Genomic DNA, 19941 nt, shown 5'->3' with positions numbered 1-19941 from the left:
TAAATTTTAATAATAATTGCACACAATAAGTAAAAATATCATAAAATATATTAAAATTTCGTATTTGCGAGCAGTCAGCAAATTTCGATAGGAATAATTATTATTTCATTATAATTTGTTTTACCTGTTGCCCCAAAAATTGGCAAACGATCTCGGTATTAACTGTAATTCGGATAAAATTGCCATTCGTCTTGAACTTCTCGTTCCTCGTGTCGAAGGTAAAAGGGAGCCGCCATTTCTGGTGTCATCCCCCTTCCCTGTCTTACGGTCATGCTGTCGCGAATTTCCTCGCTCCATCGACCATCCGAAGTGTAGGCGCAACAAAGAAATTTGGATGAAGGTCACTTTGCCAATAGGAAGAGAGCTTGGTGGTGCAGGGACGATGCGAGGAGGATCAGTGCACGCGAAATGCAGGGAGGGAGAGTTTCGCCCTCGTGAGTTTTCACCCTCCGCGACCCTCCTCTGTATCGGGAGCCTCACTTCCATTCAAGCGATGTGTTCTTAGGCCACCGCAACCGATCTCAATCGAGTTGATTGCCTGTTAACGCGATTATTAACTCTTTGATCGTCCCAACAGCAAGATAGCAGAGACGAGAAATTGTAAATGCTGTTTTTCAAAATGATATATTTTTTTTAAAATTACTTTAATATACATATAGAGATTTTCAGAAAAAAATATTTAAAATATTATATGAGATTTAAGATAAATATATATTAGAAATAGGAAAATTTTTCTTTTGACGAAAACTGCATTAAAGGTAATTAATATTTTCGCGATATTTTTCATTAAAACTAAATATATATATGCTAATTTTTATTTCGTAATACTCGATATCTTGCAAACTCCTTTGATTGTTTAATTTTATGTCTTGGATAAAATTAAAGTCATCAGATATACGTATCAAGAAGAAATTTAAAACAAAATTATCAGTGTGATCTCCATATCGTATATATTCGACAATTATAAATATAATATTAAAGATAATAAAAAAATATTAAAGATAATAAAGATCCAGCACAACTACAATAGTAATATTATAATTACTATTGTACTTGTTTTAAAGGAAACAGCTCGTATTTACGCACAGTTGACTTAATTGGACTTCGTAGTTACAAGATATTTCGAAATGAAAGAAATTTCACATCGGATAAGGAATAAGAGGATTGAGAGGGAATGGAAAGCACTATATCCAATATATATTGCGAGTATAATCATATATTTTCTTCATGAATCAAGTCGCAGTTTAATTCGAGCGCGATGGTATTTCGCGTTCAAAAGAAAAATGTTAAGATGAAAGATGGATAAGATAAACAGATTAAAGAGAAAGAAGTAAGAGAAGATATAAGGAAATGAAATAGCAAAATAACAATAAAATAAGGTAAAAAAAAAAACAGAAATTAGAGAAAAGACAACCAAGGACAAATGAAAAAAAAATTGTGATATAATCGCGAAATATTTATAAGATGAAAGCTTAAATATTATATAAATGATAGAAATTAATAATATTTGTGTTAATTGTAAATTATAAACAATTATATAACTATAAACTAATAAACTTAACTGTAAAAATGGAAAATACCTGATCAAAAAAGTTTCGTGGAAGCTGAAGAGATGTCCCAGGTTAAAGAAAGAAAAAAGACGCAAAAAGAAGATAGAAAGGGTAGATAGAGAGAGAGAGATAATCATTCACTTTTTTTTTGCTAAGGAATACCTCCACTAGATTCCCGGAACAAGTGCGATATCGAGAAACACGCGAAATGTAAAATTATACAGCGAAATAGAGAAAGAAAGATTCGTTCTCCGCGTATATAATAATCGAGAAAAAGAGAGTGAGAGAGGGAGAAAGGGAGATAGGGAGGAGAGACAGAGAGAGAAAGAGATAAAGAACGGGAGAGAAAGAGCAACACAGATGAAGGAAGGGTTGCGAAGGGGAAAGGGGAAAGTACCCCTACTTTCATCCCCCTACCCTCCCTCTCTCCCCGTGAGAGCTCGCGCGGGACAGGGGTAGTGGCGAGATACGGGGTGAGATCAATACGGGGTCGCTAGGCAACGAGCCTCCGGCGATCTCGGTCCGGGTAGACAGGGTGCCGCCAACCTCACCCCCTTCCACCCTGCACCACCCCCTCGCGAGAAAGCGCCACATCCCACATAATAAATACCGGCAACTGTGCAACACGGAGCGCGGGGGTAACACGAAGAGAAGCATCCGCGAAAATGCTGTTCATGACGATGACGACGAAGACGACGACGATGCCAAGGCGAATGGAGATCAATGAGAGTTCGAGAATTTCTGATGGGTTTAATTAACGAAAAGGCGATCGATCCGTTCGAATTTCAGAGCTGTGTTCTGTTTCAGAAAATAATATTTTAAATTACGTCCTATATATTGATATTGTTTATTGAAAAAATTATTACAATTAGTGCTGTTCATGGATTATTTGTGTAAAGATTTATTTGTATACGCATGAAATTCTGATAATGGAAAATTACAATCTTTATATAATTTTGTGAAATATATTAAATATGTATATATGCTTGTATAAAAGTACTAATTTGCTAATCTAAAATTTCTATTGTGTGTTATAATAATTATTTATATTTATGAAAAGAAGAAATTTGCTTCTTTTCTAGTCTTTATATTGTGTAATACTAGTACAGGATCTATATAACTATAACACGAATAGCATTTTACGGTTACTAAAAGCTTAAGAAAATTAAAAGATAAATTTATATATTTTTCTTAATCATACGGGAGTATAAGAAATTTAACGCTGAAGGTAAATTAATTATTATATCTTAAATTTATCAAAGCAAACATTTGTCTCTAAAGGTATAGTTTTTGATGTTGAAATTAAACAGAAAGATTAATTATGGCGTAAATTTTTTAAGACAAAGAGTTTTTTAAAGATTTCAATCTTTTGATAACTTTGACTTGAAAATAATAAGCATGATCAATCCTAAAATTAGTCCGACAATTGACACAGCATAGCGGTACCTCGCAAAATCCAGTGTTCTAACGGATGTGACGTCGGCAACAAGATCGCAATGACGAAATTGGTAGAATGACCGGTGGTTGACAGAACACCTTTCCGCTCGCTGGTCTTATAAACAGGACACGTGTATGTGTCCCCATTCTGTATCTGGTCTTTCGTCACCGGCATCAGCCAGATCTGAAAACGTGAGATTAAGTCATTTTCCTTTTTGTCTACTTCATATTTTTTTAAACGTTTTCCATAATATTTTTCGGCTGCATTGTCTTATCTGTAAATTATTCGAAAAAGCATCGTAAAAAATTAAAATTTGCATAAGGTTCGCTTACACACGGCACAGTATCGTAAAGTATTTTCGGAAAGGATTCATCGAGCTTCATCGTTGTCATATCGAAACGAGCTCCATCGAGAAATAATCCGTAAATGTACATTCCATCGACTGGTGGCTTATTGAAAACAGTCTCCTTCAATGGAAAGAAATCATAAATCAGTAGATCAATGGGTATGGAATATTTTCTTGCGTAATTCTGACGGGCGCCTGTCAAAAATGCTTGTGTGAAGAAGAAACCAGAAATCCAAAAAGATGTTGGAGGACCTTCCAGATACCAAGTCTAAAATAACATACAATTATGTATCATTTTATAATCATGTAGTTAAAATATAATATTTAACAGTCTTGCAATGTAAAAAGTACATGCCAACATACAAAATATAATTTTGAAACTATCGTTTCCTCAATTAAAAGCTAATGTGATTAAAAAAATAATTTTAAATAAATTTTTACGCGACAAATAAAACGTTTTTAATATGTACAATCCATATTATTTTCTTTTAAATTTACCTGCAGAAAGTTCAGCCTTTTCAAAAAATCGTATACATAGCTGCCAAGCGGTTTCAGAGAGGGATAAGAGTTCGTCATCCACATCTTGGGTATCCTGCCGATAATAATGGACAAATAAACTTCCTCAAGTTCGGGATTCATAATTATAAGACCTGAAAACAAGAAACTGTAAAATATCTACGAAAAACTGAAAGATGATCAATTTTTACCTTTGATCGCTTTTTGGATGTTTATAAGGCTGCTTCTGATGGTCTGTAAGAGTTTATTGTATCTGCCCATCTCTTGAACCAATACAGTGTTCATACTTTGCTGATATAGCGTGGGATATCTGTCGAGAGCAGCCACCAGGTCGAAATCCTGCGGCAACTTCGACAAAACGTCGGACGCGACGCCATGAACGATCTCGTCCGGCGATTTCTCAGTATCTATTTCCGCCTGGCCGGTATCCTGACGAGAATTAAAGGATTTTCCTGACACAAAAATGACTCACAAACTTTTGATGAGATCTCTGAACCGCAATAATTTAATACTATTAAGAAGTTTTGATAACTATTACAAATAGACTTTGGTGAACTTAAATTGATGAATATAAACTCGATTGGGAAATTTATTAATTTTATATGATAGATATTGCATTCTTTTCATACAGTTAAGTTTGAACAGTGAAGTTTGATCATTTTTAAATTAAATAATAGTGTGAAATTTCTTTGTAGAAAGCAAGAAATAAAATTTTTATAAGGATTTTTTTCTCGGATTATTAATTCTATTTTAATGTTATACTTTCGAGGATTTCTATAATAATAGATCGGAATAATAATATTTCGTTTTTTGACTTTTTTAGTTAATTGCATAAAAATTAAACGATTCCGTTATTTAAGTCATCAATTCATCAGGGAAATACATATATTTTCTTAAATAAACATTACTTACTTTGAATTGCTCATTATTCTGCGCAAAGAAAGGACAACAAGAATTTTCATTATTCCATCATATACATATTCGAGATAAGAAATTAATTATATAAATAAAGATAAGAATCTAATATATATGTATAAGAAAAAAAATTAAATCTAAATTTTCCAATTTATATTCAGTCAAAGCAGAAATTATTAAAGCTTTTTATGAAGAAAATTAAAATATCTTTACAAAATTAATATAAGAGATGTGTGCTCGGTATACCTGAGTAGTCACAATGGAGGACATCATTAAGTAGGTCTCCTGTTGATCTTTGATGATGTCGGCGTTCTCGTGCATGCCGAAGACACTGGGTGCGGTTGTCATTGGCAATTCTCTCACGTAGTCCAAGAATTGATTATACTCGCTAATTGGCGGTATGTAATAAAGGCCACTGGGATCGAACAGATATTTCCGATCGATTACGATCACGTCCTTGCAATAGAATCGCGCCAGGATCGTGTTCAAGATCCGTCGGTCCCACTCGTCGGTCACACGGCCGCCATAATTGCACTCGCCTTGGAAAAAGATTAATTTTAACTCAATTCTAAATAATTAAACTAAATGGCTGTTATTTTTTAATCTTAATTTTTAATAAATGCTTGCATTTTCATGAAGAGTATAAATATGAATTTAGATACCAAAAGAACAAAAAAATATTATTTGAATACCCGTTAGATACTTCAATGCGGTGAACTGAACATCATCGTATTGGTCGAGCAAGATCTTGAGCTGCAGAACGCTGATACGCAAATCTGTCTCGTTGAATTCGTACTGATTGTTCCAACCGATCGGTCCGAATTTTCGTCTTTCCTGCACGATGGCGTGAAAGAAGCAAAGCGAGAAGAGCAACCGTTTGAAGATCTCTCGTTGCTTTGACTTATCGAAGAATTCGGGATCGCAAATCGGGTCCTACCGCAACATATAATCGAATCTCTTAGCTCTTAATCTCTTATCTCCTTCATGGACGGAATGAAGAAAATTGTTTCTACCTGATGAAAAGATCGCAAAATATTCGCGCGTAATCCTTTCGGAGGCTCGTTTGTCATTTTCACGCCGTTTTGAAGGACACTGATCGGAAAATGTGCGACCGGATAACTCGTCAACCACAGTCGGAAGTCAGGATGCACAGTTTCTTTCGTAAAACTCTCGCATATCTAAATACAATCAAATAAAAATATAAAAAAAAGAAAAAAGAAATTTATTAGAAAATGAAAAAACTTTTTTCGTTGAAACTATAATTTCTAAAATATTTGTGTAAAAATTAAAATTTTTTAATTTAATAAAGATATTTTGATAGGTTCTCTTAAAATTTTAATTGTGTATACACATTTGTAAAAATTTTAATTAAAACTAAAATTCGATAAATCTTTTTCACACACATATAATTTCAAAGAAGTTGCATCGAGCTTTTAACTAAAATTAATTTAGTATTTTCTATTAAATCCTTTTCAATAAATTAGATTTATATATGATCGGAAAGTTACTTTTTCCAAGATAGGCATAAAGGTCTTAGTAACGTGGCAGTTTTGCAGCACTACCCAAGTGCCATTTTTCACGCCTTCGTCGATGAGACCCTCGGCGATGACCTCTTGCCCTTGGCCTAGGGATAATGAGAACAGTCTGCTGGCACCGAATCCCTGATCGTCGGCGAACTTTAACAGAATCGCCATGGGATCCGCGCCGGGTGTCAGGACGAATATTAGCGGGATGCAAGAGTGCGAATCAGCGAAAGAGGCTGCCAGATCGAAAGGCGGCGGCACGATGTACTGATGTCCTAATTGCTCTATCAAACAAATAAATTACGTTGGATTTCCCTCAAATATTATAAAAAAGAGAAATAATAGATATAGCGCGCGTTATACATATAATAGAAGGGTGAGTTTTGCAAAAAATTTAATTTTGTTTTCTCGATCGCGAGATGTTTTAAATTCTTTGTACTATTTTTGGTCCAGGTCAACTTATTCTTGGATTTGAATAGCTGCTATTATCGTGTCTCTTCGTTTTCACTACTTTACCTTCAACAAATAATTGCACCGCCGGTATGACTTTGTCAGGTCGAATGCAACGAAGCACCAGCATTTTTTCAAAGCTGCTCAATTTATTCCAAGGAGCAGGAAAAGACAAAATATGAGGCTCCTTGTGATCAAACACCTTTTTCCACTCGTCGATACTTTTTGTATAAGAATCTTTTATTCCCTAAACGATAAAATACAAAAGTAAAATGGCAATCAGCTTGTAATAATTAAAATTTTACATTTTGATATATTCTCTCAATTAAGTTTCTAAAAAAATTGTAATAAATTTTAATAAATAATTGATAAAGAATTAATAAAGACACTAGTTTTCAATGCTTCTAAACAGCTTTTAAACAGAAGAATTTTATGAAATTCTATTAATTTTTTAATAGGTACCTAATAAAAATTGTTATTGCTTTAATGTTATGATGTTGATTTATATTTATTCGAAAAAATTTACCGCGAATCCTGGCACATCATCCAATCGACACAGTTCATCCCAGGATCTTGCAGGTAACCATTCGGTAGGATTAGCAAAGGGATTCTCGAGACCGACGCCGCCGGTCAGCAGGAACATCCACTGGGCCATCGAAAACTGGCCCTGCTTGTTCAGCAAGTTCACCGATAGCAAGAGCGAAAAGAGCAGCTTGTCTTTCTCGAAGAGCGAGCGACATATGTTGACGTACAGAGAATAGGTGAAACATCTGGTAAGGTCCTTCAATCGTTGTTTTATGTTTTCTACTGGTGGCGTGTTCTCGATCGTGTTCTTGAAGAGATTGACGAACCAGGCGAGGGAATACTGGTACATTGGATCGATGTTCGCCAACATAACTACGAAAAGAGATTTTGCAGGAAAAAGAAGTACCTTGCAAAATTTTTAGAAAACTCGGAAATAAAAGAAAATTCCAGCTAAATAAAAAAATTGAAAAAATCTATTATTTTAAGGGGGGGAAAGTTTATATCGTATTTTAAACATATATATTATTAAAATTAAAATCCTTGCTAATTAGAATAATGCAATTTTTATATTATATACATTTAATCCTCGTGTTTTCGACTCATAAGATGCGATTGAATTAAATTAAGCGTGTTCCTGCAAATTCGGTAGATCTTTTTGCTTGTATTTTTGCTCACCAATCGTGAAGAAAAGAACAGTGCTGTAGACTGCAATCGGCGTGTACTGCAATCTCGCCGCGTCAATGGACTTCTCGGTTATCTCGGCAGCAGTTTGTTTAGTCTGAATCTCGTTGGCCAGATTCTTCGACGAACTCAACACGCTAATAGCCGTTTCATCCTCGAGGATATTCTCCTTGGCCGCGGATAGTACCTCGAGAATCTTATTCTCTATCTCCTTTAACATTCTGCGGAAATACATTGCGAAATATCGCCGATCGAAGGTAATTTCAAATTGAACAATAAAACTATAAAATATTAATATTTTTATATGTAAAATAAATTTTATTAATTCGTATTTACTTATTATTACGAGGAAATTATATTAATTTTATTAATAAAAAATGATAGTAATTTCGTGATTGCAAAGTTTATTATTTGACATTTTATATAAAATAGAGTATAGAAAAATATTTTATATACTTTTTATTAGCCGCTCCTTGAACTATTAGTTGATTCTTCTCGGACTCTAGTTCGGGTTTTTCTTTCGCAACAACTATGCCTAGAAGTTGATCGTCCAAGCCGATTGGAGTGATCATAAAGTTCAACAGAGTTACCTTCACCACTACTTCCGGCAAATAATGTGGATTCCGTAATTTCGTAGTGATGTAAAATCTACGCAGATTTTTATTAGTAAATTTTTAAATAAATTTTATACGTGCAAAATACTTCTAAAAAATTAATTAAAAAGATAGAAGAAGATTAATTAGAAAAAGTGATTCCAAGAAAAAAAAGGAAACAATTAAATTAAATTGATTAATAAACTTGCCGAAATTTGTCGGAATACTCGATGATGCTGTCGCCGATCTTGATGCATAACGCGCCACCGGATTTAAAGGTCTGTTTCATCAACAACGGTTCCAGAGTCGCGTCCAATTCCTCGCCTATGTTCTCCAATAACACAGGTTGCCCGAATTGTACAGCATTCTCCAGGATTCTCATGTAGCCCGGCTGTGTGAGTCTTACGACGTGCAAATTAGACGCCTTCTCCATATTCTTCACCCACTTATTTGCTTGACCCTGCGGATCAATCATCAGCGGCCAGCGACGCGAATTCGTGACGATTATGGCGTTGTCGATGGAGAACAGATCGCTCGGTAAGCCAAATATATTCCAGGCGCGGATTTGCACCGGATCACCCAACACCTGCGTGAGTTGAAAGTCTTGCGTGCAAACAACCTTAAGATCGGTGCAGAACTTCACCCAGTTCTCCACCTGCCGCTGCCGATATTGCATTGTGAAGACGCCAAGGTAGGCTACTGCCCCGGAACCGATCAGAATATCGCCCGTTAATTTGTGATAGCGTTCTCCGAGCGATCTGGAGAAAAGTTTCGAATCGTTTAGAGTATTATTATTCAAGGTAGAAATATGAATAAAAAAATTACTTTGAAATTTTATGCATCCCTCTCAAATATTAATTTTATATCTATTTAAAATTGTTTTCAAGACTTTAAGTAATTTAATTTAATTAGACTAAAAACCCTTCTACATTAATCACAATCTTCAACATTAAAAATATAAGTTAAAAAAGGCCATATATTTATTATCAACGAAAGAACCAGAATATTACTATCTATATATTTAAAGGAAAAAAAAAATTAAATCGTTTTAAGATATATGCAAGAAAGTGGCTTGAATAATTTAAAATCATTACTTGGCAGTCTCGGACCATCTGGTGTATTCGCCACCGAGACCCCCGATGAGTTCTTCGGCTCTTCTCAGCTTTTCCTCGCACTCTTTCACCTCAACGGTCATCGTTTGGTATTCTGCTTTTCGTTGAGCCAACAGAGTCTCTAACCTGGCCAGTCGATCTCGCACTTCCTGCAGCTGATTCCTCTTCAGCTTCAGCTGGTCCATCGCCGCGGAATAATCGGCCTCAGCTTTGGCCAGAGCCTGTTTCTTCGGCGCTACTACTTTGGCGACCTTGTCATATTCCGAAAGCGCGAATACCCAGCGACAAAGACCCTCGCAAGCGGTCGATACCTGTCTGATTCGTTCGGGATCGAAGTTGGGATTCGTCAAGATCGTCGTGCGAATCTTTGTCATAATCCGCTCCGGAATGTTGTCCTTATCATAATTTAATAGAGACTCCAAAAATCGTATATCACCCAGAATGCGAAGTGACGCTTTCCAGTAGTCATCGATCACACCTTCCGGGCCTTGTACTTTTTCAGGCTTGACGTCCTGAGATTTTTAAGTGAATTTTTATGTGAGGAAAAATTGCACGAATTTTAAATCAAACTTTGTTAAATATAAGTTTGTACATTTAATCATAATTATATATTAATAGTATACATATTTGTTTAGTATTGTACTGTTTATTATACATATATATTATTATATTGTTGTAGTATATGTTTATATTTTATTATCGCATATTTATATAGTCATATTTTTAATTAGATATTATATAATTATACGTTATTTATACAAAATAAAACTACATCGAAAGATTGACAAAAACAATATATAATTTTCTAATTTTTTTTTCTGAGAATAAAATATATATATTATTTACTCCATAATTATTTTATTTACCTTCAATATGCAAACTGCTTCCATGACCAATCGCACGCCGGCCGGTGGCCGCTTCATGGACTTGACGATCTGAATATCCTGCGGAGTCAGAGTGTTCAGAGCTGCATTTGCCGCATCCAGGATCGGCATCACTTCCTGTAGATCTGCATCACATTCGGCACGAATCTCTTTGGCCTCCGCGGCAACGATCTGATACAAAATTGCACACAAATTATATATAATTAGTCATTTTCTCAAAATATAAAGTAAAATATCTAATTACATAATTATTTTAGCATTAATTGCAGGTCAGTGGATCAAATTCAGAACAGAGATGCACTGAATTTAAAAGACAGAAATTTTGATCAATGTTATAATAAAGTCTTAAATGTGAGACATTAAAAATTAAATAAATAAAACAATCGTTATTAATATTAATCAAACGACAATAAAATAAAAAATTAATTAAAATAAATTAATTAATTATAATACTGCAATTTGTAAATTGTACTTAGAGACTGTAAATGAGACCTGCTCTCACCATAGCAGCTTCCTCGTCTTTTTGAACAACCTGCTCCATCGCGCTAGCTTCCTCGCTCTGTCGTTGCACGTCCAGGAACATACCTTCCACGTCCTTGGCAGCCACTAGCAGTTTCGGTCGCAGAGCCACCAGGATCTGCTGCATCCTTCCAACTTCCTTGCGCGTGTTATCCAGCCTGCCAAGACCAGCCTCGTATCGCTTCTTACCCTGTACCACTTCTTTTCTCTTCCGACCTAGCAGATCTTTGAACGTGTTGATTAATTCGAGATAGGACGTCGGCGTGACGTAATTGTGACGATTCAGTTGTCTCAGGTATTCCCTGGTCAAGTCTTGCGTGGACGTATGGAAGTACTGACACATCTCGATACAGGCGTGACGCTCGTCCTGCGGCATGTCGATCTCGCTGAGAAATTGCGTCGCGACCGCTAGCAAGGCGTCTTTAGGCCACGGATGCAGCCAGTCGATGGTGCAACAGTTCACCAGCGCAGGAAACTTGCGGATCCGTGTGCGAAAGCTATCGCCGATCGGCGACATCGTTACCACCACGTGCAAGTGTTCGCGAACCGTCTGTACGAAGAAGTTGAAGAGCGCCACCGGACTGCCGTCTGTTTGTACAGATCTAAAAACGTTCACCAAGAAGATTCATCATTCTCCAAATGCATTTTTAGCATCGAAAAATTATATTGAAAGTTTTATATAGAAAATATTTCGATAAACTAATAAGATAATAAAAACACACATTCCTCTCTCTTATTTTTATTATTTTGTGAAGAGCACTGTATTAATTATTAATTACTCAAATAATATCATTGTTCTAAATTTAATGAATATGCGAATTTGCATTTGTAATACCCAAGAGAGAGAGAGAGAGAGAGAGAGAGAGAGAGAGAGAGAGAGAGAGAGAGAGAGAGAGAGAGAGACATTAATATTACTGCTATATATATTTAATCTGATTAAATTATTTAATAAACAGAATATTTTATTTATTTTACGAGAAAAATAATACCTGTCTCTTTGCCGATCAATGATGCGCATTTTCTCGCAGATCTCGGACTTCTCATCGGCCGCAAAAAGATTAGGCACTTCACCAGAATTAAGGAGATTACTGATATCTTCTAGAAAGGCCTCCTCCTTGATCTGTGTGTCCATAAAAAGGAAGACTGCGTGCAGGTCACTCGCGGCGCTCTTGCGTAAGATATTCTTCAGGTCCTCATGCCATTCCATCATGCCGTACTGCTGAGATATCTGCACTTGAAAGAGCTCGTAGTCGGATATATGAGCTGCCAGCTTTGTTAGGGACTGTCGACCAGAACCGCCCATACCGACTAAAAGTGCGTGACTACGCGGCTGCATCATCACCCGACAGATCTTTGAGAGATGCTCTATCGCGAATCTAAAAAAAATTAAATTATCTCTTAAATTATTTATATATTATATTTTCCAAAAGCGATCGAAAAAACTGTTCAAACCGTTATTATAAGAAATGACATAAATTAATACATAATCATATTTTATATTTTAAATTTAAATTATCTCCAACGATTGATATAATTCGGTCATATTAATAATTCTATAAATTCTTGAAAAATCTGAATTAAATTTAAAAAATTTTTGTATTTCTCATATTTTTATAATACTGTTTGATTTCATAAATCATTATTATGATTTTATTTTTTTCGATATTAATTGAGAACACTGTCGGATCCGGAGATAATTTTGTTGTACGAAAATAATTAGGCGAAATTCTTTGTATCTATATAATATATATTATATAGATATAATATATAGATATAATATATATTATATATATATAATATAGATACAATATAATATATAGATATAATATATATTATATATATTATATAGATACAAAGAATTTCGCCTAATTATTTTCGTGCAACGAAATTATCTCATCATTTCATCCTATGTCTGACTTAATCTATACTTAACTCCTTGAACGCGTAATGAGTATAATTTACAGTGTATCTTATACTTTTATATATATATATATTATATATATATATATATTTTTTATATATATATATGTATAAGATACACTGTAAATTATACTTATTACGCATTCAAGGAGTTAAGTGTAGATTAAGTCAGACATAGGATGAAATGATCAGATAATTTCGTTGCACGAAAATAATTAGGCGAAATTCTTTATATTTGTATAATTTATACAATATGTATGTATAAGATACATTGTAAATTATACTCATTACGCATTCAAGGAGTTAAGTATAGATTAAGTCAGACATAGGACGAAATGATGAGATAATTTTGTTGTACGAAAATAATTAGGCGAAATTCTTTGTATCTATATAATATATATTATATAGATATAATATATAGATATAATATATATTATATATACATATTATATAGATACAAAGAATTTCGCCTAATTATTTTCGTACAACAAAATTATCTCATCATTTCGTCCTATGTCTGACTTCATCTACACTTAACTCCTTGAATGCGTAATGAGTATAATTTACAATGTATCTTATACATACATATTGTATATATTATATAGATATAAAGAATTTCGCCTAATTATTTTCGTGCAACGAAATTATCTCATCATTTCATCCTATGTCTGACTTCATCTACACTTAACTCCTTGAATGCGTAATGAGTATAATTTACAGTGTATCTTATACTTTTATATATATATATATTTTATATATATATTTTATATATATATTATACATATATATATATATATATATGTATATATATAAGATACACTGTAAATTATACTCATTACGCATTCAAGGAGTTAAGTATAGATTAAGTCAGACATAGGACGAAATGATGAGATAATTTCGTTGCACGAAAATAATTAGGCGAAATTCTTTATATCTATATAATATATGCAATATGTATGTATAAGATACACTGGAAATTATACTCATTACGCATTCAAGGAGTTAAGTGTAGATGAAGTCAGACATAGGACAAAATGATGAGATAATTTCGTTGCATGAAAATAATTAGGCGAGAAATTCTTTATATCTATATAATATACATATATATATATATATATATATATATATATATATATAAAAGTATAAGATACACTGGAAATTATACTCATTACGCATTCAAGAAGTTAAGTATAGATTAAGTCAGACATAGGACGAAATAATGAGATAATTTTGTTGCACGAAAATAATTAGGCGAAATTCTTTATATCTATATAATATATATACAATATGTATGTATAAGATACACTGGAAATTATACTCATTACACATTCAAGGAGTTAAGTATAGATTAAGTCAGACATAGGACGAAATAATGAGATAATTTCGTTGCATGAAAATAATTAGGCGAGAAATTCTTTATATCTATATAATATATATATATATACACTGGCGGATCCTGGGGGGGAGGGTTAACCTCCCCCCCCTTGCAAATTAAAAGAAACAGTTTTGCTGAATTTGTTTAAAAAATATAAATCAAGAAAAACAAATATTAAAGAACTATCGACGTCGTTGAGCCTGGAATAAAAGCTAATCATGAAACCAAAAATAATAAATAAATTAATTTTGCAAACCCCCCCCCCTATTATCGACGTCAGGATCCGCTAATGATTGAGAATATACCTGAAGAGCACCAAATCCATGGGCGTTTTCGAGATATCGTTGTACTCGCTGAGATATTCCTCCACAGCTTCGGCAAGAGCATCCCAATCTTGAATTTCTATATACAATTTCCGTTCGGCAATCGGATCGTGAAAGTCACAGTAAACGAGATTGCGCAGATGCACTTCCGTCACCTGCGCGTAAGGCTCATCCACTAAATCTTCGAACAATTGATCCATATCGTCATACATGTAAGTCTGCATGCTTCTTCGAATTTGTTGTATCAGCCATTTACTGTCGGCTTCATCAATCAATCGATCTCCATAAACTCGTAGTATCTCGTGTACCCACAAACGCTTCATAGAAATCTTAAAAATTGATTAGATAAATAAAAAAATATGTTAATTTAATTCTGCATATAAAATCTAAAGTATTATATTATAACATATTATTTAAAACATATATTTATTTTAATTTTTATAACAACATATTATTTTAAAATTTAATTAACAAATTAACGCTTTAAGCTGCTAATTTCTGTAAAAAAATATGAATAAAGCGTTAATTATTATATGTTATAGCACATTATCCACGATTAATACTTTTTGACAGAAATCAGCTGATAACTGTCAAAAATATTAATCGAGTTTAAAGTATTATAACATATTATTTAAAATGTATTATATAATTTTAATTTTTATGACATATTATTATTTTAAAATTTAATTAGCAAATTAACACTTTAACCAGCTGATTTCTGTCAAAAAATATTAATAAAGCGTTAATTTGGTAATTAAATTTTGAAATAATAATATGTTAAAAATATTAAAATGGTAATATGTTATAATATCTTATCGCGCGATTAATATTTTTTGACAGAAATCAGCTGATAACTATCAAAAATATTAGTCGAGTTTAAAGTATTATGACATATTATTTACAACATTATTATTTTAATTCTTATAACATATTTTTATTTTAAAATTTAATTAGCAAATTAACGATTTAATCAACTAATTTCTTTAAAAAATATTAATCTAGTTTAAACAAACTTGATATAATTTTTTTAAAAATATCATTCTTTTTAATACAAAATCAAAGAATGGTTCGCGCTTGTGTTGTTCTAGTATAGATAAAATAAATTAATAGAAATTAACTTAATAGAGATAAAAAAGCGAATTAAAAGACGAGTATTTTTGTGTAATAGAAAATATTATTTTTATCTTCAATTATTTGATCTCTTACCACGTCGGTGATGACTTCAGGGTCCGAGAGCAGCACGCCTTGGATAACGCGTGAGAAATCACGTAGATTAAACAGATAATGCGACTTGGCGGGGGTCGGCAGAAGGTTCTTTCTAATCTCTTTGTATATATCAAGGGTACCGTGAACTATATGATTCACGCACGGTTCGAAGAATTCCGGGAAACCGCGTGTGACGAAATGCCAGGAGGTGATTCTGCCAAAAATAGTAATTAAGACACCGTCGTCGAACTCTGGAATCGCCAGGACGACAAAGTGTCGCTTAAATCTTGGCGTGACGTCACGTCCGCTCGCGGGCGGTCCCATCGCACATATCAGCTGAACATCCACAAGTTTGATGGGCACTACCTCCTTCCGATCGTACCAGGTCCAGTGATCTAGCCATTGACGTAGAAGTTCGATGGGCGGCTGGGCACCATATTCTTCCTTTTGCGGCATCGATACGTCGTCCACGAAAACTACCCAGTGTTGACCGGGAGGCGCACCGTACAATCCTTATCACAAATAATTATTAGACGATAATAACTGAGATTATAACAATAGCTAAGAAACAAAAAAATAATTCTTATCTTATTTGATATTTATATCGCAATAAAAGTACAAAATCACATGATTACACGCATGATTTTAATAATGAAATCCAAAAGAATATTTAAATAATTTGTAAAAATAACTTTTCTCTGTATCTTATAAATATAAATTCTAATAAGATTAACTTCAAACCGAGATCACACAAACCTTTCCTCCTCCGGTCCAGCTTGCTCATAATGATATCCTGCGTCTGATTAGCTGTCGTCTGCGCCGAGAATATCACGAAGAGCGGCTTGAAGACTTCGGGGTTGTTTCTCTTTAGCAGGAACTCCATGATGTAGACGGATTTTCCAGTGCCGGTCGGTCCGACCAGAAGGATCGGTTTGTGATGGCGAACGAGATAATGGAAGAGATGAAAATAACGGACGGTCTCCACCGTTGAGATGATAATCTGGTTAACCGGTATGTCCCTGGGGATCGGCGGAACGTCCTTCAGATCCTCTAGCCAAGGTTGCCACCTACCCCTACCCTCCTTGATGTATTTGTAATCAAAGACCGAACCGGTGCTCGGTAAAGGCACTACGTATGGTTTCTCTGGATTGCCAATTTCCGGCGAGATGCCGAAGCGTTGCCGCACTTCCTCCGGAAATTCGCGGTCCACTAACGCCCTGAAGAGCGCACTGAACCACTCGCGGTAGTTGACCATCAACGTCACGCCCATCGCCCAGATGCACGAGAAGAAGAAAATGCCCTGTCGAACAATTTGCCTTAAAGATCTTTTCATATGTAATTTTTGAAAACGATAGAAATGTCATGGAGATTAGATGGAGATATAAATAATAAAATTGAACTCAATAAATGTGTGTTGATTATTACTTTATTAACGTAATTAATTATGTTATTTAATGAAGTATTATAATAAAACTAATTTTTTATAATTGTGATTAAATTAAGAATAAATAAATTTAAATATAAATAAATAATTTTATGGAAAATTATATAATTTAGACTCACCTCCACTTGCGCTTTCCTGTCCAAGTCTGAAAGAGTGTTCACGTATTTTTCGTCGTAAAAATCATCGAGAAAACAATCATACAAATTCATAACCGAGCGTGTTAGATTAGCATCCGGCATCGTTATCATTTCCTAGGAACGAAAAATTATAATAATTTAACTTCCGGCAGAACTAAAATAAATTTCTTCCAGAAGTTTAATTCACGCGAATTTTATATATTTTTTTAATAATCGATATTTTTTCTCTTTTACGCATAAAAACTTTTAAAATACTATTTAAAGCATTCAAGTAGAGAAATCTGAATGCTTTAAATATATCGGGGAATAAATTTAATGACATTTACTTTTGCACCCCAACGGCGAATCAGATGCAACAGAGGCGGGCAAAATCGTAGATACATGTCCTTCAAATGACTCTTAATGTGTTCGGTGAATGATGGTGGTAATGTGTTAAGCCATGAGATCAAAAGCGGCGTCCAGCCCAGACTCACCGGCTCCATATAAATCATGCCACATCGAGAAACCGTGGCAGGCGATGCAACCTGATGAGAAGAGTATTAATAATGCATTTTAAAAAAAGTGTCGTAGTTTTAAATTTTAAGAAATAAAATTTTTAATTGTTTGTTATATTTTATAACTTGCATTACTCTCTGCAGATACAAACCAAGATTCCACACGAATAATTATTTCTCACACAGAGACTTATTTAATAAACTATGATTATTAAATGAAACCTCCAAATCCATAGGTTCGAAAATCAGGTTTGTCGTAGGTGCGAGCATGATGATCTCTCCGGAAGTGAGGCAGAGTTTTTTATTGTCGTCTAGCACGGTGTTCATGTTCTCGATCCAGAGAGCGTCCACTGGTCCGTCGAATACCAGCCATTTTCTGTTGATATTAACGGAAGTAGCAAAGGCGCGATAGAATACCGCCAAGACACCATCGCTCCATTCGTGCGAGGCAGGATCGAATTGTCCATACAGCTGGCCCATCGTAATAGCTTTGGGATTAATAACGGTGATCTCCACGCGATGTTCATCCATCAATCCTCTGTCCTCCAGAAGACCGAGACAATCAGCCAGCATCCGATAGGCCGAAGTTTTACCTCCGAATGGCAAGCCGACGATCATGAAGCCATGGCGCACGATCATCATTTCGTAAATCTGATGGATCTTCTCAAGGAAGTGATTCGTGCATTGCAGATTTGCTGCGGCACAGGCATCACGCGTGCACGCATTTATGTGCGTGTAATCTGGCGTTGGTAGCATGACACCCGGAAATAAGTCCGAGGCTATTCCTGATACCGCAAAAGATTAATTTTATATTAAAGATGTAAAGTTTATAAAAATGATACGATATTTTATTTCTTAAATCTGAAATAAACATATATAATACACGCATTAAATTAGCAAAATTCTTACCTTCGAAGAGCGGCAAATCATGGACCAAAAACTTCGGCAGATTAACGTCCAGAATACTTCTTAGCATTAAAATGTCCTCGGACTCTTCGGGGTAGCGAAGTTTCAGGTTGCCAGCGGCGATTAGCACGGACTTAACGGCCCTCATACCGTAATCATAGTGATGCTGACTGCTGAGCTGCTCCGAGCAAAGTTTATAAGCGGTAACGATTTTCACGGCCAAGGGTCGGCCGTTATAGAAACCATAAGAATATAGAGTGTTTTCCGCGATAAGGGCATAATCGGGCACCATCATGGCAACGGGTCGAAAGAGGGCTTTGAGATTGTCAGGTAGCTCAGTTCTGCCAGCATAGCCGGGATTCATGGTGATGAAGATGGCACAGGTGGGGTCGAGGTAGATTTCGGTACCCTCGAAGATCATCTTTTCGGCGCCAGCGTTGATGGCGCACTGGATCGTCAGGATCTGTTGCGCCACGACCGACAGGACCTCCAGGTCGATGCGATTAAACTCGTCGAAGCAGGACCAGGCGCCACACGAAGCGAGACCTTTAAAGAATTTGCCTAGCGCGATGTAGTCGAGGCCCTCGGAACAGTTGAAGACCACGCACTGCTTCGCCACCGCCTTCGCTAGGTCCTTCGTGGTCTCCGTTTTGCCGGTACCAGCTGGTCCCTCAGGTGCACCGCCCAGATGAAGACTCAGGGCACCGAAGAGAGTGCGATAGCATCGATCTGTTAGGGGAGTGATCACTAAACGAGACGTATTACCGAGATACTCGCAGCCATAACGTATGTACGAGTTGATCATGTATGCCCACATGTTGTCTTCCTAAAATTAGATTTAAATTACTGAAATGTTATTTAAAAAATAATTGGATATTTATTTATTTAATATTATGTGTTCGCACCAGCCAATAGTATCTAAGTTGACACAACCATCTAAAGTCGGTATTTTTTATCACTTGCTCCTTGTACAATTCCGCGAGAACATCCTTGCTGTGAACATCCAGGGTAACCAGAGCCTCTAAAAAACCATTAGCATCCATAATATTAAGAGATTCTTATTTCTTTATGTTTTCTTCTTATT

At 35.0% G+C, this 19941-nt stretch overlaps 1 protein-coding gene across 1 annotated transcript in view; it reads right to left on the bottom strand.

Moving 5' to 3' along the window:
• Positions 1 to 2696: 2696 nt before the first annotated feature.
• Dhc36c (Dynein heavy chain at 36C) overlaps positions 2697 to 19941 on the bottom strand; it is a 62179-nt gene continuing 44934 nt past the window's right edge. The window contains 26 exon segments of the mRNA XM_083054240.1: positions 2697 to 3171; positions 3321 to 3602; positions 3833 to 3984; positions 4042 to 4279; positions 5012 to 5304; positions 5458 to 5698; positions 5779 to 5943; positions 6274 to 6572; positions 6805 to 6985; positions 7265 to 7635; positions 7939 to 8165; positions 8401 to 8592; positions 8747 to 9295; positions 9632 to 10161; positions 10516 to 10704; positions 11036 to 11654; positions 12042 to 12449; positions 14420 to 14446; positions 14623 to 14999; positions 15877 to 16388; positions 16633 to 17176; positions 17440 to 17571; positions 17784 to 17981; positions 18174 to 18736; positions 18861 to 19683; positions 19763 to 19878. Of these exon segments, the coding sequence (XP_082910366.1) occupies positions 2965 to 3171; positions 3321 to 3602; positions 3833 to 3984; positions 4042 to 4279; positions 5012 to 5304; positions 5458 to 5698; positions 5779 to 5943; positions 6274 to 6572; positions 6805 to 6985; positions 7265 to 7635; positions 7939 to 8165; positions 8401 to 8592; positions 8747 to 9295; positions 9632 to 10161; positions 10516 to 10704; positions 11036 to 11654; positions 12042 to 12449; positions 14420 to 14446; positions 14623 to 14999; positions 15877 to 16388; positions 16633 to 17176; positions 17440 to 17571; positions 17784 to 17981; positions 18174 to 18736; positions 18861 to 19683; positions 19763 to 19878 (8435 nt within the window). The 3' untranslated portion in view covers positions 2697 to 2964.

This window comes from Prenolepis imparis, unplaced genomic scaffold (genome assembly GCF_030444845.1).
Source record: "Prenolepis imparis isolate NDT839.2.m4 unplaced genomic scaffold, iyPreImpa1.0 SCAF_14, whole genome shotgun sequence".
Classification (NCBI taxonomy): domain Eukaryota; kingdom Metazoa; phylum Arthropoda; class Insecta; order Hymenoptera; family Formicidae; genus Prenolepis; species Prenolepis imparis.
The sequence above is the reverse complement of the archived record's forward strand: the minus strand, read 5'-3'. Positions and strand labels throughout refer to the sequence as shown.